The 21,476-nt window shown below is 37.1% G+C and overlaps 1 protein-coding gene across 49 annotated transcripts in view; it reads right to left on the reverse strand.

The window, feature by feature from the left end:
* Positions 1-21,476, reverse strand: part of STAU2 (staufen double-stranded RNA binding protein 2) — a 332,499-nt gene that overhangs the window by 87,674 nt on the left and 223,349 nt on the right. For 16 of the 49 annotated variants that reach the window (XM_045399133.3, XM_073998983.1, XM_065519366.2 and 13 more), the window contains 2 exons: positions 19,410-19,523; positions 9,545-11,805 (listed from right to left, as the gene is read on the reverse strand). The exons of 17 other annotated variants lie outside the window; for them this stretch is intronic. In XM_045399133.3, coding sequence (XP_045255068.2) covers positions 11,380-11,805; positions 19,410-19,523 — 540 coding nt within the window. In that variant the 3' untranslated portion in view covers positions 9,545-11,379. Of the gene's footprint in view, positions 1-9,544; positions 11,806-19,409; positions 19,524-21,476 lie in introns of those variants that run through there. 16 more of the 49 variants (XM_073998994.1, XM_073998997.1, XM_073998992.1 and 13 more) reach the window with 1 other exon arrangement.

Raw genomic sequence — 21,476 nt, forward strand, 5'->3', positions numbered from 1 at the left:
CAAAGATCACTGATCACAGATCACCATAACAGATACAATACTAATTAAAAAGTTTGAAATAGTTCAAGAATTACCAAAACATGACACAGAGACATGAAGTGAGCACATCTTGTTGGAAAAATGGTGCCAATATACACTCGACACAGGGTTGTCACAAACCTTCAACTGGTAAACAATGCACTGCCTACAAAGTACAATAAAACGAGCTATGCCTGTAATTTACCTTTTCTGGAAATTTCATATATATGTAATCATACAATATGTGGTCTCATGTCTATGTTTCATATAGCATGTTTTTGAAGTTCATCCACGTTGTAATATAGATGTAGTTCAAAATAGTGCAGTAGTTCCTTTTCATTGCTGAATAATATTCCATTATATGGATAAATGACATTTTGGTTACCCACTAACCAGTTGGTGGACATTTGAATTGTTTCCAGTTTTTGACTACTATGAATAATGCTGCTACTATTATTTATATACAAGTCTGCCTGTAAACATATGTTTATTTTTCTTAGGTAGATACTTCGAGTGAAATTGCTGGATCATGTGGTAAATTTACGTTTAATTTTTTAAAGAAACTGCCAAACTATTTTCCAGAATGGCTGTACATTCCTATCAGCAACCTATAAGCTTCCTATATAAAGTTTCTCCATATCATCACCAACATTTATTATAGTCTCTTTGAGTACAGTCATCTTAGTGGGGTATGAAATGGTATGTTATTGTGATTTCACTTTGCATTTCCCTGATGGCTAATGACATTCAGCATCTTCTCAGGTGCTTATTAGCCAACTGTATATTTTCTTTGGGTGAACTGTCTATTCATATCATCTATTCATTTTAATTGGGTTGTCTTCTAATTACTGAGATATAGGAGCTCTTTATATAAACGAAATACAATTCATTAATCAAATATATAATTTGTAAATACTTTCCTCTAATCTGTGGTGTTTATTTTTAAATATTTTATTTAAAATTTTTAAAAGCAGAGAGTCAGAAAACACCAGTGGCTGCCAGGGGTGGCGAAGAGAGTAACTGCGAGGGGGTAGAGGGAAATATTTTGGGTGATGCAGCTGTTTTATGTATTGATTATATAACTATGCATTTGTCAAAATTCACAGACTGGATATTAAAAAGGGTGATTACTGGGTATAAATCATAACTTTTGTTTTTTAAGAGAAAGATACCAAAAAGAAAGGAGCCAAACATTTTCCTTGTGTGAAAAAAAAATAGGGTTTATGGTTTTCTCTGGTAGATAGTAAAAACAATTACTGGGGAATTAAAGAACAGTAAGATGAGAGATATCTTCAATATACAACGGGTAAAAAAAATTAAGAACAATATGCTGATGCAGAGGAAATTTCTTTTTTGTATTTGAGTTGATAATTTGACTTGGAATTTTTCTCTTGGAATAAAACTGTTAGAAATGCTTATTTTTAAAATTTTCACAAAATTCTCAGGTAGTAAGCAAAGCATTAGAACAATAGAGGGCTCTACAACTAGTTCTATACAGCATTTTGGTGTAAAAATATGCGTAAGTCTTTAATAGGAAAGTAGATTTCTTTTTCTTTTTCTTTCTTTTTTATTTTTTTGAGACAGAGTTTCACTCTTGTTGCCCAGACTGGAGAGCAATGGCATGATCTCGGCTCATGGCAACCTCCGCCTCCCAGGTTCAAGCGATTCTCCTGCCACAGCCTCCTGAATAGCTGGGATTACAGGCATGCACTACCACGCCTGGCTAATTTTGTATTTTTTTAAATAGAGATGGGGTTTCTCCAGGTTGGTCAGGCTGGTCTCGAACTCTCAGCCTCAGGTGATCCGCCCACCTCAGCCTCCCAAAGTGCTGGGGTTATAGGTGTAAGCCACCACGCCCAGCTGGAAAGTATATTTCCTTACAGTAAAAAAATAATAATAATTGGACAAATAGTCAAATTTGTACAAATAGTACAATTTAAATGTAACACACTACCTATAAACTATGTATTTAGCTAAAACTAAATATAGTTGTTTACAAGAACTAATTTCAAAATATACATATATGAATGTATGGATGTATTAGTCCGTTCTCACACTGCTAATAAAGACACACCCGAGACTGGGTAATTTATAAAGGAAACAGGTTTAACTGGCTCACAGTTCAGCATGATTGGGGAGGCCCCAGGAAACTTACAACCATGGCGGAAGGGGAAGCAAACACATGCTTCTTCACATAGCAGCACCAAGGAGAAGAATGAGTGCCCAGTGAAGGGGGAAGCCCCTAATAAATCCATTAGATCTCCTGAGAACTCGCTCACATCATGAGAACAGGATGGGGGAAACTGTCCCCATGATTCAGTTATCTCCACCTGGTCCCTCCCACAACATGTGGGGATTATAGGAACTACAATTAAAGATGAGGTTTTGGTGCCAAGCCATATCAATGGATTTACACAACTGATATTTAGAAGCTCTTCAAATCTATTTGTAAATTTAAGAGTTAATTAGAATCATCCCTGCCTTGCAGTTTGGAGCTGCAGCAGGTCAACTGGCAGTGCCTGCCTAGGTGGGCAACGTTCTTGGTGACCACTGAATGTAGTGTGGGCTCATCAAAGAGAGGCTGCTCTCTGGGTTCCTTCCTCTTTGGCTACTTATGGTGTCGGTGCATGAGATACTCTATCTCATCTTTGAAGGGAAACAACCTACTGGACATCTGAAGAAGTGAGGAGACTAAATATGCAGTGTTGTGCTTACTTCTAAGCAATGGAGCTAATCCAGAAGTGTCCACACCAGGGTGATAAAGCACTTCTCTTTTGGTTTAGTGTTCACCCTCATCATCATCACTTTCACCGTCATAGTCATTCTACCCCTCCTCCTCATCTTCATCTTCCCTCCTTTCCTCTTTAAGAACTTCAGGTATTTACTAGTGAAAACCTTCTTTGGCAATAATATACCTTCAAGAAACTGAAAAATTTCTGATTTCTCTGCTGTATTTGCTAATTTACTGTTAGTGCTTTCTTTTTTCCACTGCCATGACTGTAGGAATAGGTGGTTAGAGACTTAACAAAGAATGGTGTGGCCTTGACCAGGAGCACCTCCAGGTTGATGCACAACACTGTGGGGGAGCTCTTCATGATGACCGGATGTGGGACAGAGACAGCAAGAGGAACTGCTGCTCCCTGCACTTGTCTTTACCCACAACCACGTCCCCCACTTTTCCGACCCTTCCATGTGGGTGGCAGCTGGTGCCCCACCAAGAGATTTTTTTCCTATTCTTAATAATGTTGTTAATGTACAAAAGTTTTAAATTTTGGTAAAGTCCGATTTAGCAATTTCTTCTTTTATGGATCATGATTTTGGTGTCGTATCTAAGAACTCTTCACCTAACCCAAGATCATGAACATTTCTCCTATGGTTCTTTGAGAAGTTTTACAGTTCTGGGTTTTACATTTAAGTTTATTACCTATTTTGAGTTAATTTTTGCACATGGTATGAGGTAAGGCTCCAAATTCATCTTTTTCATATGAGTATTTTATTTTCCCAGTACCCTCTGTTGAAAATATTATTCTTTCCTGATTAAATTTCCTTGGCACTTTTATTGAAAATTGATCAAAAAAATATAAAAGTTCATTTCTGGACTCTCAATTCTGTTTCATTGATTTACATGTCTATCCTTAATGCCGCTAAGTAGAGTACTGTAGTTTCGCAGTAAAACTTAAAATTCAGTAGCGTAAATATTTCAATTGTGTTCTTCCTTTTCAAAACTGTTTTAGCGATTCTGGTCTCTTTGCATTTCCATATACACTTTAGGATCAGCTTGTCAATTTCTATTCCCAAAAGCCTGCTGGGATTTTGATAGGGATTGTATTAAATCTATAGGTCAATTTAAGAGAAAGTGCCAACTTAACACTAAGGGTTCATCTAATCCATGAACATTGAATACCTCTCATTTGTTTTAGATCTTTAATTTCTTTTAGATCTTTAATTTCTTTTAGCAATGTTTTATAGTCTTCCATGTGCAAGTCTTGCACCTCTGTGTTTAAACTGATTCTTAAGCATTTTTTTTTTTTTGATGCTATTGTGAATGAAATGGTCTTAATTTCATTTTTGGATTTTTTTCCCAGTATATACAAATACAACAAATTTTTGTATATTCATCTGTAAATTATATCCTGTCTGTAACTGAACTTGTTTATTAGTTCTAATAGGGGGTGTGTGTGTGTATGTGTGTGGGGGGTGGGTATTTCTCGGATTTTCTACATACAGGATCATATCATCTGGAAATAAAGAACATTTTGCTTCTTCCTTCCAAAACTACCTGCTGAAGTAGCTTGAAGTCCATGGGTGTGAGTTCTTCTGCCATCTTCAATCTGTTATTGAGTTACTCTAGTGATAATTTTTCATTTCGGTCAGTGTACTTTTCAACTCCAGAATTTCCATTTGACTTTTTAAATAATTTATCCTGAGATTCTTTATTTGTTGAGCCATTGTTGTTATACTTTCCTTTAATCCTGGTTTTCTTTAATTCCTCGAATATATTTTAGCTGCTTTGAAGTATCTGTCTGCATAGTGCATCCGAGCCCACTCAGAAACACTGTTTCCACTTCCACTCATTGCTTTTTCCCCCTAAGTATTGGCCACCCTTTTCTTTATTTAAATACCTTGTAATTTTTTAAGCTTGAATTTTAAGTACAATATTGTACTAACTCTGGATTTTTATGTTCTTCCCTCAGGATTGTTGTTCTTGCTGTGGTTTTCTTTATTAACTTGCCTAAACTAAATCTGTGGAATCCATCTCCTTCAGAATGCATGGCTGTTTGTCTCTACTTAATTTTTTAAAACTTATTTTTGTTTTTATTTTTAAGCCTGATTTCTTAGGGGTCACTCCCATGTCTGCAGAGCTTAGTGGTCAGCCAGTAATTAGTCAGTGGTTATGCTCAAATACCCTAAGCTAGTAAAGCTTTTATCCTCTGCCCATGGGTCTGTGGCTGGGTTGGGGGAGCCCACTAAAAACTCAAGCAGTTTTCAAGTCTGCCCTGGCATTTACTTTTTGCCACGCCTTTTTGCATCTTCTCTGCATATGTGCAGATTTCACAGTCATCTAGGGTGTATAGGTAGCTTGAGTCCTCTCTGATATCTCCTGCTTGTGTTTGAAGTGTTTCAGTTAGTTTATCAAGGCTCCCTATCACTGTGCCATTTTCCCAAATCTCCCTGATAAATTTCTGGCTAGTCTGCTGATATACTGTTGGCCCCAACTAAGAATGTAACCTCAGGCTCACTGAGTAGCTAGCTAGCCTTTGTTTCTTACCAAGATGTCTACTGTTACTCATAATGTTGGTGGGCACAGGGCTTTCACGTTCCATTTCATATCAAGGAAGGGCACTCCATCAGTGAAGCTGATGGTTTTCATGGCCTTCTTTACCCTTGTAGAACTATTGTGCTGAGTCTGCAGATGGGGGATGGGAGCACCCCCAGGCAGAAACACCACAAAATCGTAATTAACTTACTTGGAGCACTATAATTTGTCTATGAATAAATGCTTCTCAATTTGTTGAGTGTCTTTTATCAATTTCCAGAGTCCTAAAGTTGCTGTTTTTGACAATTTTGTCTAGCTCTATTGTTGTTTTTTGGAAAGGGAATTTGTTCAGTTCTCACTCTGTTCTTTGGGTAGTCTACCTTTAGAACTATCAAGAGCTTTTTTTCACTCTTTCATACTCAGCTGGTCATCAAGGCCTGCTGATGTTTTCTCTGCAATGTCTCTTTGGGAGAGATGCTGCTTTCCTTGCCATTTTCAGAGTCACACCCATCAAGGTGATCAGTATCCATTCCTAAATTCCTATGATAGAAGCCTTCCTCCTCATCACACTCAGTTCTGCATCTGGCTGCTAGATTGATCTTACAGACACCGGCATAATCACATCCCTTGTTCCTGAATGAAGAATGGTTCTTTGTTGCAAAGAACATAAATTTCATACTGCTCAGCCTACCTTTCAAGAATGTATTCACCTGCCTTGATCTCATGTACAATCATTTATGTCTGGAGCTCCCACCAAGTTGAATTTTTCTATCCCCACATATTCTTTGTCAACTTCCATTTTTCTACCTTTTCTCATGCTGTTTCCCCTATGTGGAATGTCCTTATAATCTGCCTTTCAATTTTTGGTCCATTAACTCCTAAAAGAAGCTTAACCAGATTAATTCTTCTGTTTTTGATCATGCCTATACTCCATAGCTCTTCAGTGTGTATATGTAGATTCAATATGTAGATTTTTAAAACATTTCTGGCACAAAATTATATTGGTTTCAATTGGTCCTCAATTGTTTTCTGTATATGTTTTATTTCTTCTTTTTTTTTCCTTTTTAAGGATTTATTTTTAAGAACAGTTTTAGATTCACAGCAAAATTGAGTACAAGTTACAGAGACTTCTCATATAACCCTTGTCTCCAACTTTTAATTATATTCAATTTAGGACTTTCTTTATTTACAAAATAGAAGATACTTCTTAGCATCTAGTACAGTGGTGGACATGCAGCTGGTGGTTAAAACATGACTGTTGAATGAATAAAATGTTTCTTGATCTTCAATGAAAATTCTAAAAAATCTTTGAAAATGAACAATTTTGGATTTTTTTTCCTGAAGACCTTAACCCTTATATATACTTCTGAAAGCAGCAGTAGTATTAAAAATATTTAATAGTGTGCCATGAAAACTGAAAATAAAACTGGACAAGAAAACAGAGTTCTGAAAACTGCTGGGCCAAATAACAACCTATTAGTTCCTAGACCATGGGGAAGTCCCAGAGGTCCTGGACATGAGGCCATGATGGCAGAGAGTGAAGAATGAGATAGCAGCTACTTGCCATGTGGAATGGAAGTATTTAAACATTTTAACAATTGGCACAGCAGTATCAGGGGACAGCCTGAATGGCTGTTCTACCAGCAAGTAGACTGATACTCTCTGGATTTCATAATGGCTATAGAATATCTATAAAGTGGAATTCTGTCAACCTTCAGCAGTTTTGGATTTGGAGAGAAATATGAGAATAAGTCCCTGAAATGTGAAGTGCAGACAAGAACAGTCAGAAGCCAGAGTCAAGGATCAGTTAAACAGTACAAGATCATAGAGTACAAAAGTACCATAGGCAAGACAAACCAACAGTGGAGACCCTAGGTAAGTAACCAGAAGACAGAGTTCAAATTAAGTAGGTGGAACAAGTCAAACAGATAGTAAGGAAATTATCGGTGAGAATCCCAGCAAACAGTTGTCTAGGAAGCAGAAATGCATGGATAAGGAGACTCTGACCTCAAGGCAACCTTCTCCCTGTGCTGAAAAAATTTCTCTTTTTTTTTTTTTTTTTTTTTGAGATAGGGTCTCACTCTGTCGCCCAGGCTGGAGTGCAGTGGTGGCTCACTGCAACCTCCACCTTCCAGGTCTTCAGCATATCTGTCTTTTAGAGTAAGAAATTTACGTGTGGGTCTAAATAGGGCACTTCTTTTTTTTTTGGAAACAGGGTCTCGCTCTGTCACCCAGGTTGGAGTGCAGTGATGTGATCATGACTCACTGAAGCCTCAAACTCCCAGGCTCAAAGGATCCTCCCACCTCAGCCTCCTGAGTAGCTGGGACTGTACACACACACCACCACGCCCAACTAATTTTTTTGGTGTTTTCTGTAGAGATGGGGTTTTGCCATGTTGCCCAGGTTAGTTGCGAACTACTGGGCTCAAGCAATCTGCCCGCCTTGGCCTCCCAAAGTGCTGGGGTTACAGGCACAAGCCACCACGCCTGACCTAGAGCAATGACTCTTCTTACCAAACAGTAGAAACCCTGACCTAGGTTTGCTGGTAGCATTATCACTGTTTCATCTGTGAAGGGTAACAGAAGACTTTTTTTTATCACTACTTTGCCCTTAAAATTTAATTTCACATATGTTAAATATTTGGAGGTTTAAAAATACCTTCAAACTTCTTCCATCAGAGGATGCAAAAGAGAAGCCAATTAACTAAAGGGTATTTAAAAAAATATGTAATCTAAAAAGGCATTCAGTGCCAACGTAGAAACAAAGAGAGCAGGCCAAATAACTATTAGCAATGAAAGAATAATATTGAAAATTTTGAAAAATAACCAGTAACTGATTTGTCTAAAAAGGAATTTTGGACATGGGGAGAGGCATGACTTAATTGAAGGTGTATTGCTAAGGGAGAGAAGGTTACCGCTTTTCAGTTTTAAATACTGTAATAAATCATACACAACACCATAATTTAAGTTTATGAGGAAGGTAATACTCTTTAGGTTGTAAAAGTGACCTCCAGTGGGCAATAATGCTCTCAAATCCGTGGCCTAGGGAACTATATTCCATTGATCGTCACTTTAAAAAAGTCTATATAGGCAACAGTTTTCCACTATAACTTTCACATCTATTTAGCCAATTACATACATATGGTATTTATTGGTTTAATAATGTATCTGGTTTGATTCATTAGTAGTGAACTGTTAACAGAAAGGTTTTTAGAATATTTCCCCAAAGATCTTCAAATCAACATCAAACATAGAGGCATACAGAATAGTAGGAATAGTAAATTCCTACCTCAATATTTTTAATTTAGAGGGGACACTAAGAATTAGAATACTGAATTTAAAATGAAGAAACTCGCAGGCATGATGGCTCATGCCTGTAATCTCATCACTTTGGGAGCTTGAGGTGGAAGGATCAATTGAGCGCAGGAGTTCAAGACCAGATTGGGTAACTAAGAAAAGAAAAGAGAAGGAAAAAAGAAGAAAAGAAATGAGCTTACTAGGTGTGCTGGCGTGTGCCTGTAGTCCCAGCAACTCAGGAGGCTGAAGTGGCAGGATTGCTTGTGCTCAGGAGTTTGAGGTTACAGTGAACTATGATTGTGCCACTTGCACTCCACTCTGGGCAACAGAGTGAGTTCTTGTCTCAATAAATAAATAAATAAATAAATAAATAAATAAATAAATAAATAAAATTAAAATGAAGGAACTACTGATAAGGAGCATATATGCAGGTCCAAAACTGAACAAAACTTACTAGAAAATCTAGAAAACACTTTGGGTTCTATTTATAATTTATCTCCTATGAGATCATGAACATAAAATTATCTCCAGAGATAACCTATTATGAAACACCAAGCTACAGATAAACTGAGGCACAGATTAAATAACCACATTTTTAGTCTTTTTTAGTGTGAAAAGTTAGGTTTTTTAAATTCTAAAATTTCACACTTTTTGCCGATTAAAGTAGCTGTTATTCATCATTTCAGGGAAAAAAAAAAAGTGGAAGAAGGAAAGAAGTAAGTTCGTGGGTTTTGACTCTAGTCCAAAATTATTTTATAGCTCAAATTAATAAGTCACTTGTGTGCACAATATCATTGGATATATGCAACCTCTCAGAAATGTGGTCATGCTGTTCTAAGCATATATGAAATTATAAGTCAGTTACAAAATACACAATATTCAATCTTCCCACTAGCTTCCCCTATAACTCACTGTTGGTTCTGGAAACTGCTTATACATCTGAAATGAAAAAAGTGAAAGATCACTATGGAAATAGCAGAATATTCTTTATTATTTAAAAAAAAAAGTTCAGCTCAGAAGTGTTTCTAAATGGAATTTCAGCAAGGAGAGAAAGGTAACCTTTGCCATAGGCAAACATTCTTTTAACGCTCTGATAAATACTGATGAAGAGAGACTTATTTATTACTCCTTCAGAAAATAAAATTGGTTTCCACTGTTGAGTAAATAAATTCACAATTCACAGTCAAATCTAATTGTGCTATAAAATGGGCATTATTTCCAGAAAACTGTCTTCTTTCCAAAAGAGAATAGACTCTGAATAACCGTGTTTAAGGCAATATTTGATACAAAATTCAGAAGGTGAATGCTTAAGGCTTCTTCCTTCTAATCCTAGGATTGAACTGGCAAACTTTTCCTGTAAAAAGAGACAGTAAATATTTTAGGACTTGCAGGCAATAAGGTCTCTGTCATAACTACTCATATCTGTCGTCATAGTGTGAAAGTGGCCATAGGCAATACCAAAATAATGGTTGTGGTTGTGTCCCAGTAAAGCTGTATTTAGAGGCACTAAAATTCAGATTCCATATAATTTTCACATGTCATGAAATATTATTTTTCTTGTGATATTTTTCAGTCATTTCAAAATGTAAAAGCCATTCTTAGTTCAGGTCGTGGGCTGAATCTGACTCACAGGCCATAGTTTACTGACTCTTGTTTTCATCCAGAGTCTATCTATTTTTAGTCTATTATTTAGATAGAATAATATCTATCCTGTGGTGAGAAGCTCCTGGTGACTTTTCCTGCTGTAATTTTTTTTGAAGATATGATTAAATTCCTTAACTATAAAATACAATCTGTGTAAAAGGAAAATTGTGTATAATAAAGTTAAATGTTGTCAGAAGACATTTTAGTTCTAAAATCAAGGGACAAGTTTCAGAGGGAGGACACATTTTGAAATAAAAAAAAAATCAACAAATACAAAAGCACTTTACCAAAGCAAACATTAAAGTTGATATTCCTTTGTCATACACCTGTCTTAGCACTCTAATTCATAAAAAGTAAACAAAAATCAAGTTATATTTTGAATTTTGGCAGCTCCAGGACCTCCTGGAACTTGCCAGTGGCAGTGATTAGACCCAATCTTTCCACACCCCACAGCACTCAGCGCTGCTGACGTACAGAGCAAGCAAAGCCGCTGAAGTTCAAAACCTGCACTGAATCTATTTCAAACAAAGAATGCCAGGACCCACTGCAGTGACCCCTAGGATGATGACATGGAATCTCTTATTATGCAATGTCACTTAAGTATATCTTTCATATTAATAAAAAACTTTGTCTTGGTAAATTCTTGCTCAAACTTATGATGTCTCTTTAGATTCTGAGGAATGCAGTCATGAATGACATTATTCAGTGAATAGTGACTTGTACACTACATTGCTAGAATAAGGAGGCTGCCCCTGGTACTTGAAGAAAGTAATTTAGGACACCATGAAAAATGTACTCATATGCATAATAGGTTAGAACAATGAAAAGTTATAAACAGAGAAAAGAACTAATGGAGATATATGATGGATTCCTAAGGCCAATTACATGTATTTAGAGTACGTGAATACACCAAAATCAAGCTCTGGGATTCTTTCACAAAAAAATGTCCTTATAGGGCCACCACTGGAAAAAGCTTACTAGGCCATATATTCTATTTCTCTCACTAATTTTAAATGAATTCTACCAAATCTAAGTCATTCTGATTTTCTTAGAAATTCAATTACTCCCATCCTATAAGCATATATCAAGTGCCTCTTAAGTGCAAGAGCAGAAACACTGAGAATACTGAGGTAAGTAAGACTCTGTCCTGGACCTCAAGGAGATCACTGCCCAGTGGGGTAGATCAACATGAAGAGATCTTGAGAGACAGTCTGATAAGCGTAACAATGGGATAATGTACAATGTATAGACACAGCACAAAGGAAGCACAGGTTTAACTCTCTCTTGGTTTTGGGAAGGCCTATTGACTGGAGTGACATCTTGGTTGAATCTAACAGAACAATTAAAATTCCCCTATGAGCAAGGAGAGAATGGGCCAGGCAGAGGGAACACACACGCAAAGGTACAGATAATAAGAGCATGAAATGTGGTAACTCAGGACTGCTAGAGCATAAAGCGTGGGTATAAGTTAAGTACAGGGTGAATGGTAAAAGATGAGATTGGAGACACAGGCAAAGAACCAAATCACAATCTCTTGAGATTTCATCCTGTAGACTTGCGCCTCCAACACCCATGTGGCTACCGAGCACCTGAAATGTAATAGTTTTAAATCAGATGTATTAGAAGTATAAAATACATACCAGATTTCAAGTATGAAAGAATAGTATCTCAATAATCTTAAAAGTTGATTATATGTTGAGATGATATTTTAGATATATTGGGTTAAATAAAACATATCATTACAATTACTTTAAACTGTTTCTTTTGACTTTTTAAAATGTGGCTACTAGAAGATTTAAAATTACATATGTGACACTTGATCCCTTTTGTAGTAGTCCTTGTGGTTGATTCCTCAACAACTACTTCACCCCAAGCATTTAAACCAGAAGTGGTTACTTCGCCTGCCAGCAACTGGTGTAGAAATGGGCACACGACCAACCCAACCGAGGCTTATAAATTGAGGGAAAGATAGCTGGAGGGGTTCCTGGTACAGATGTCTTTGCCCAGGACACAAGAAGATCAGCTCTCTCCTTCTGGATGTGGTTATACTGCACACAACACAGAGAACTCCTGTGGTCATCTTTCTGAGTCAGAGGATGAAGTGGAGGATGGCAGAGCTAAGAAATAGGAATAACCTGAGAACTTGCTGACATCATTGAGCTGCTTTATCAACAAACCCTGGAGCTCACCCTTCCTTTGCACTTCCTGTTATGTGAGATAATGAGGTTCGTTATTATTTAAGCCAGTATGAGTCAGGTTTTCTGTTACTTGTAGCCAAAAGCATCCTGGCTGATACACTCCATTAGACCATAATTACCTCAAGGGCAAGGGAGTACAGATACTATCACTTAAGACCATCTCGTACTGCAAAAGTTCTGTACATAGTCTACAATCAATATATTATTGTCGTGATAATACATGTTGGGGTAATATGTGGGAAGGCTTTCTCTTTCTTAGTTCTAAAATACCATTAGGCCTAAGACATTACAGCCTAATTACTCAGGCGGGGAGACTTTTAATTAATCAGAGAATAAACTACAAGCAGAACTTAATCAAAAATAGAATATCCATTAGATTTGTAAATTGTTACACTTCATAAATGTCCTTTCATCAAGAGGCCTGACTAGAATCCTAGTCAAAGCATACACATTTGAAACAATTCAGCTTAATTTTACTAATCTGTACATAAACCCTTAAAGGTGATTTAGCAAATATACAACTGCTAGAGTTTATACCTCATTATTCTGAGAATTAAGCAAAACAATGTATGGAGAGCCTAGCACAATATCTAGCATATGGTTCTTGCTTATTTTCCCTTGTAGAATTGGATTTTTATTCCTACAAATGGTTCCAAACTTACAATGATTAAACTTATGATTTTTTGACTTTAAAATGGTGATGCACATTCAGAAGGAACTGTATTTCCAATTTTGAACTTTTCCTGGGCTAGTAATATGCACACTGTACTCTCTTGAGATTCTGGGTGGCAGCAGCAAACTGCGGCTTCCAGTCAGCCCCTTGATAATGGCGAAAAACAGCTAATGAGGTAGGCTAGGCTAAACTATGATGTTCAGTAGGTTAGGTGCACTAAATGCATTTTCTACTTATAATATTTTCAATTTAGATGGGTTGAAGAGCATTTGTAATGTATGAAATATGCAGTCATTTACTCTATGTGGTAATCTTGCTTTTATTGACTAGAAGTCAGATTACAGTAAATACTAATATACATATGTTAAAGTTCATTGACTAGTTAATGGTCAGTTAGGTGGTTGATTTACTAATTCATTCTTTCATTTATATAAAGCAAGTAAGTTCAAGATCTAACCTCAATGCAATAAGGTAGGCAGCAATAAAACTATCAACTAGAAATTAGAAGCTACAGTGTTTTTACTAAGCTACATCTACTTACCCAATCTTTGTGAGATTTGGTGATATTGACAATGCAATCAGAATGAAGATGAATAAAAAGAAAACAACGACAGGGAAGGAAGTTTATGACTTTGGGGCTGTAACTAGAAGGTGACTAATGTAATTATAGGAGACAGGAAAAGATAGTAACATCCAAAAGTGATGAGGAAACATGTAGAAAGGGTGCCATGACAGAGTCAAGAATAATATTTGGTGAGTTACATCAAGCTAGGAGACTACAAAACCCTCCTGAACTATTACTAAGAATGTTGCTTTTAATAACATACACTAACCAATACAACCAACCTCCAAATAGGATATACTGAAAAATATTAAGCAAAACCCTCACCAGCTCAATCTTTTTTTTTTTTTTTTTTTTTGAGACAGAGTCTCGCTCTGTCCCCTGGCTGGAGTGCAGTGGCGCGATCTCGGCTCACTGCAAGCTCCGCCTCCCGGGTTCCTGCCATTCTCCTGCCTCAGCCTCCCAAGTAGCTGGGATTTTTTGTATTTTTTGTAGAGACGGGGTTTCACCGTGGTCTCGATCTCCTGACCTTGTGATCCGCCCGCCTCGGCCTCCCAAAGTACCAGCTCGATCTTAAAAAATAAATGACAAGTTCGAAATTTCATAAGACAATTGGCTCAGCAAGGACTAAGACTGTAAATCAGTGACCTCTGTATGCGCTAGTGTCTAAAGGAGTATTCCTACACACAGCTGTTCAGTTAGCTCATGTTTGCTGAGAAATCTGTATCTGAAAATTTAAGCTATGTTTTTATTCTGGACAATTAAACTAATTTGAGTGTGAATTTCTAGTATCATATTTGTTGTGAATAAGGTAAACAAATGTCAAAACATTCTCTTCAAGACACCACGGGGACCTCCAGGCAAACCCAGCCTGAACGACTGCCCACTGTCTGGATGAGAATTCAGGGTTCCAGGACAGGAAACCCTACAGACGTCTTCCCTAAAGTCAGACAGGAGTGGGCTTAGACCACTTTTTGAAGACTGATAATTACTTTAAGAAGTCTGGGCTGGGTGTGGTGGCTCACGCCTGTAATCCCAGCACTTTGCGGAGCCGAGGTGGGTGGATCATGAGGTCAGGAGTCCGAGACCAGCCTGCCCAACACGGCGAAACCCCTTCTCTACTAAAAATACAAAAATTTGCCGGGTGTGGTGGCATGCGCCTGTAATCCCAGCTACTCAGCAGGCTGAGGCAGGAGAATCACTTGAACCCAGGAAGCGGAGGTTGCAGTGAGCCAAGATCACGTCACTGCACTCTAGCCCGGGTGACAAAGCGACACTTAATCTCAAAAAAAAAAAAAGTCTGAAGCAGGCCTTAACTAATCACTGGCATTTGGAGAAGCTCTAAACCAGGCTATGGGTTAAATTTAGTGCATTCCAAGGTGGAGCCAACACACCAAGAGAGCACAGCAGAGGCAAAAGGATGGCATCCTTCACATTTCCTCGGACTCAAGACTGCATGAGTAGGTGATAAAGCAATGAATCTGGCTGGTTTTTTTTTTTAAACATTAGGTTTAATCAAGTATTATCTATATACAGTAAAATTTACCCTTTTGAGAGTGTAGTTTCTGTGAGTTTGACAAATGCATACTGTCATGTTTCTACCACCACAATCAAGATGTAACACATTTCCATCACCTCCCAAAATTCCCGCATGATACTTTGTAGTTAATCCCCCTCCATATCCCTAGCCCCTGCAACCACTCATCTGTTTTCTATCTCTATAGTTTTGACTTTTCCAGAAGGTCATATAAATGGAATCTATAGTACGTAGCCTTTCGCGTGGTTTCTTTCACCAACCATCATGTAACTGACAACAAGGCCAGGGAGACTGGGACAGAACTGATGAACAGGAAAGTGGTAGGAATTGAAGTTAGAGAAGTGGAGGGGGCCAAATCATATAGGAGTTCGTGTGTCATAGCAAAATTGTTTGCATTTGATAGGAGGTGTGATGGGAAGCCATTGGAAGGTTTTGTGTAGTTGAGTAATGTAATCAGATTAATTTTTCACGCCTATAATCCCAGCACTTTGGGAGGCTGAGGTGGGAGGATTGCCTGAGCCCAGGAGATGGAGGCTACAATAAGTTGTGATTGTGCCACTGCACTCCAGCCTGGGTGACAGAGCAAGACTCTGTCTCAAAATAATATGTGAAAGAGAGACCACAGTAGAACAAAGGTAGAAATAATGAGGCTAGTTTAGAGGCTACTGCAGTCATCGGGGTTAAAAATGATAGTGACTTAAGCTAGAATGGTAAAATTGGAGGTGGTGAGAAGCGGTCAGGTCAGAGACATAATTTAGAGGAAGAGATACTGGGACAATATGTAGCATGTGAGGGGGACTAGGGGTTCAAGGAAAGCTCCAAGGATGGTCTGAGCAACAAGGTAATGATGGTAACATTCACTGGGACAGAGGAAAGGACAGAAGAGGTAGGAGCACGCATGGTAGGGGGAGTCAGGGAACAAAGTGTTCTATAAATTTGGACATCATCAGCATATAGATGGTATTGAATCTTTCCCCTGATCATTTTGCATATCCATATCAACTTCTGATAGAGAAATTTCACTTAATAGTCTCTGTCCTGTTACCCTTTAATACAGCAAATGAATGCACAAGGTAATATATTCAATTTCCACTTCGCTAAGTTCCTAGAGTTACATTTTTAAAAAACAAGAAGATAAGCTATAAAGGTTCAAGTATAGAGAGTTCTTCCATTTCTTGTCTTCGTTTTCCACACAGGTAAGAACAACCTGAGTTTCCTAAGAAGGACCACTTCCAAATTTCACATATACTTTTTTTCTCAGAATACCAAATCTGTTTGGTCAACTGCATTGGGCCAAATGGATTATGATTAGAAACTTTTAAAAAAATGATTATGATTTTTCTTGCTTTAAAATGTTTCCCTGTTTACTAGCATTTACAAATTAATGGGTGAAAAAGCATTTAGTGGTCCAAGTTTTCCACCTTATGAGATCAAGCTGATGCTGCTATGGTGAAGGAGTGCGTTTTCCTTAGACAGACCCTCAGGTTGGGGAGAGGGTAATGGCAACATAATGCAGAAAAGCCAGAGGGTATGAAGTGGGGGTTTGTGTCTACTTTCTCCAGGGAGCCCAATTATCCAAGAACAAGAGAGGAGCAGTGATCACACCACCTACTTTCCACCTCCTAGGCCACTACAATAGTGTTTGATGTACAGGATGATTATTCCTGTCAGTCATTTATTTCAGTCATTTATTCATCTACCAATTTGACCATCATCAACACATTTCCTGAAAGTTTCTATCTTAAAATTTCATGCAAATTTGTCATCTATAAAATAGTTGTATTTGCTTTAATATAAAAATGTCTTATCACTGAGTGCAACTGACATTCAGTTAGATGTAGTGAGTCTATGTACAATCGTGCAGGTGTACACTGCACACCTCAATGGGGTGCATTCACACTGCAGTTATTGTGATTTATTACAAATATTTCTGTCAGATGGCAGTAAAATGCCTTGAGGAAGAGGTACTATTTTTCTAATTTGTAAAGGTGTCATATGGGTGAACAGTAGCCCTGAACTTTGAGTACCTTGGCATAGGCACTTGGCACAAGCCCGAATTAGCCTCATTATCTTACATATGAAGAAGCCAAATCCCCAAGAGGTGAAGAAACAAGGTTTCAGAGCTAGTTCAAGGCAAAACTGCATTTGATCCCAGTCTGCACTCTCACTCCAGTGTTACAACAACATGCCACCTGTGTGAACAGTGGGTTGCTCTTTTCAGAGGTGTGGGTTACTGATGCGCTCTTTCATTTCTTTGCTCAGTCTTAGAAGAATCCTTTCCAAGACAGGTATCCCATGCTGCTTTTGACATTTGCCTCTACCATGAGTGGATACATAGATAGATATAAAGTTAGTTACACTGTACTCGCCCAGTATTTACAAAAGTGAAGTTGCTAGACTGAGAGCAAGAACCATTTCTGACATTCTCCTCATGTATCCTTAGCACCTAGCTTACAATTTATAGTTTATACAAGGGAATGTAATACTCTGCTGTAAGCTAATTTAGGCCATGCCCCTCAGGTTCCTACTGCACTCTCTTCTACAGCTAGGGCGTATGTCAAAGTAAAACCCTCAGAGGCACTGGAGTGGTCTCTAAGCTGCTTTCCACATTAATATGCTACAATTGTTTATTTTTGGTTGGGCTCATTCAACCTGGACCAGGAAGATCAGCTATAGAATCATAACAGCACTGGAATGGATCTTGTAAGTCATCTAACCCAACTCCTTCATTTAACATAACCAGGAAACAGTTGCAAGGAAGTAACAGAATCCATCCAGGTAGCTGCAGCAAACCTAGACTATGGTTCATTCCTAAAACTCTGATTTTTCTGACCATCAATTATTTGATCTTCCCTAAATATCACAATACTTCCCCACCAATGAATGAATAATGACTGGAAACAAACAATGTCAGAGACATTGTGAACTAGAAAGGTGTGTCCTTAAGAATGTTTTCCAAGATCTTGTTTGAGTTGGACAATGATAAATCATGAGTCTGAGAAGATAGCCTATTTATTCTTTCCAAGAAAGAGGTACTACTGAGATAGAAGAAAAGAAGATTAGTTAGGTAAGACTATTAGTAAGTCCTCAAATTTACTGAAAAATGGATATAAAGCTGGATTATAGTTGTTCTGTACATGAATGGTTAATTTAGAAAGCATAACTGGTTAGTCATACAGCAAACTATGTATGTCTATTTACTCTGACTCCAAGCCAGAAATCCTATGATTTAGAACATTAGTTTAGTCTAAAGTGATTATTTTAACGAAAAATATGTATTCTTTTGTAAACAGGATGTATTCTCAAGCTGCTATCTAAACAATAAAAGGAATTTGTTTATCAAGAAACAATACACTTTTCAGATTTTTAGCCTTATTTCAGAAATAAACCTTCAAAAGTAAAAACAACACTGGAACTTCATTTCAATAATATCCCAAGTTATGGGACTACGTTGATGGCTCTGAAAGTTTACACAGTTGTTCTATGTGCAGTCATGTGCTGCATGATGATGTTTTGGTCAATAACAGACCACAAATATAATTGTGCTCTCAGAAGGTTACAATACCATATTTTTACTGTACCCTTTCTATGTTTAAATACACAGATACCATTGCATTACAATTACCTATGGTATTCAACACAGTAACAAGCTGTACACGTTTGTAGCCTGGGAGCAGGAGGCTCTACCACATAGCCTAGGTGTGTGGTAGGCTCTAGTATTTAGGTTTGTGTAAGTCCATTCTGTGATGCTTGCACAATAACAAAATCACCCCATGATGCATTTCTCACAACATATCCTTGTCATTAAGTGACGTATCACTGTACATTCTGTAATTCTATAATACAACACTCTTTTTAACAGAACCAAATGAGTGTATTACAGTGAGACTCCACTGTTATCTATATTGTTTTGTTGACCCTTCCTCTCATATATAACTATTAAAGATAAAAATAACCTGTGGGGCAACTATTTCTTTCTTATAAAATAGTTCTATATTTAAAATAATAATGAACTGCAAACAAGAAGTCTAAAATAATTTAAATCTCCTATGATATCAATTTCCCAACACAATCAATTTTGATTTTTCAAGTCTAGCAGACGATGCTACCGGATAACGTATTAAGGAAAGCAAAGCTGCGTGTGTGCACATAGCTTCCATTTTGATGGCCTTCCATTTCCAAGCTGGGCCATAACACAGCAAAATGGCAGTGGCATATTATACCTGATCATGGCTGGCTTCAATGGAGCTTCCAATAGCATGGAAAGTCATCTGCACAGGGGCTAATGTCAGACAGGTCACACACTCTTTGCCACTTTGTCTATCACAGTAGTGAACCTATAACAGAACACACGCAATCCACTGAACACCATTTTCAGAAGGGACAAGATGCAATAGGTCCTTTTGCAAAGGGTCTAGATTTCAGGAAAATTCAAGTAATTTACACAGAACACACTTTAAATATCTAAAACCTTACTGAACCCCTCTAATATCTAGGATTTGAATTGAATCTATTAATCCCATCTTAAGTCTTTTTGAGGATTTAAGGGAGTTTAGGAAATGCTATGCAAAGTGCTTTTACATTATAGCTAGTAGAAAAATTCACAACTAAATGCTACACCTATCTTTCAAGTCCAGCTTTTTAAAATACATGATCCACAAAGGGCTCAAGCATAAGCTGAAGTCAAAGTTCATCTGATTCTAATGTAACTTTGTCAACCTGAATTTTCTCTCCTCTTTGACTGCATGCGTATATGACTGCCACATAATTGGTATTGACACTCTTCTATTTCTACAGTATAGTCCCTACAAAACCACTGTTGAATATATATCAGTATATCATGTTCTGTTTGAAATTGTGACATTACAATCAAATTGAATTAAACTGAAATGATTTGTAATGTGCAGACCAAAATAAAGTGGTCACAATATTATCTTTCATTTAGTTAAATACAACTAACCTTTATTAAAGCCACATGTAAGACACTCCACATCAGAGGTAGGGTACATGGGGAAGGGGGAAGAGTTTGAGTCCATCTTCCCATTAAGAAAATTTCCATCCTTCCATTTATCTACTGTCAAAAACTTCCAGGTTTTTAAAATTGTAAGCTAATAAAGTAAAAAGAGCATCGCTTTTGTAATAAAATTAATGAAAATATGCCTATAGAATAAAATGGGGTTCCTATTTATTAGAGAGAAAATTGGTTTTATTAGCTATAACTTGCTCAATTTGTTAAATGTGTATAGATTTAGGATAAAGGCTTAAGTGAAAATCTTGAATTTGTGAGGAAGAAAATTAAAACACATACCTGAGTTAGTTCCTTGTCTTGGTTTTTATTCTATACCTGAGTTATTTCCTTGTCTTGCGTTTTATTCTAATTGCTGCATAATGTCCATATATTTTTATTGCAGAATATGGCCTACGTTTATTTTATCATGTATAATATGGATCTGACTGAAAATTACAATATGAGCCCAGTCTAATGGCTTAATAATTCAAGTTTTTTAAACCACTAGGGCTGTTAAGAACGGCCATCATTTTTCCTGGAGGTAGGGAAACTTCCTCCTGGGAATCTATAAAAGTAGTTTAGAGCTCAAATCAAGTCAACATAAAAGCCTTATTCCCAAAGTACTATAAAGATTTTGTTATAAAAAATATTTTTACCAAGTTAACCTTGGGGAAAAAGGTTTGACAACCGTTCTAATTCACCATCTTACACTTCCTGAGCAAATTAAAAGCTCAGTCGATGTATACGAGTTCAAGAATGTGGAAGTGTTGTTTACTATGCAGCAACTAGGTATGAAGGGGAAAAATGAAACTTATCACGTAACAGGTTTATGTAAAAGCCAATAAATGCTGACACTATAATAGCAACAGTTCACAATCATTTATGGTACGGTTAAACTATTATGTCTGATATAGTGCTATTATAAAACATGCTCTTTTAAAATTTAATAAAATATTAAGTACCCCTTCGACACCAACTGAAAGTCTGTATGAAAGACATGACAATCTCCTAAATATACAGTGACAGTAAACACACTTCTATGTCAGCTGACTTACTGCAGCTCTATTCTTTCTCCTAGAGAAATGAAAATTAGAAAGGACAAAAATAGGACAATCGCAGTCAAAAAAATAAACTTTAAACTTCATTTCCATCAGTGACTCAGATACCATTATTGAGAGATATAACTTTTCTCCCAACTGTATACAATTCACTGTGAAGCCTGCAAGTACCTAATAAAACACTGTGTCCTACAGACATTCAATATGAGTGTGTTTACATATAT

Source organism: Macaca fascicularis, chromosome 8 (assembly GCF_037993035.2).
Source record: "Macaca fascicularis isolate 582-1 chromosome 8, T2T-MFA8v1.1".
NCBI lineage: Eukaryota > Metazoa > Chordata > Mammalia > Primates > Cercopithecidae > Macaca > Macaca fascicularis.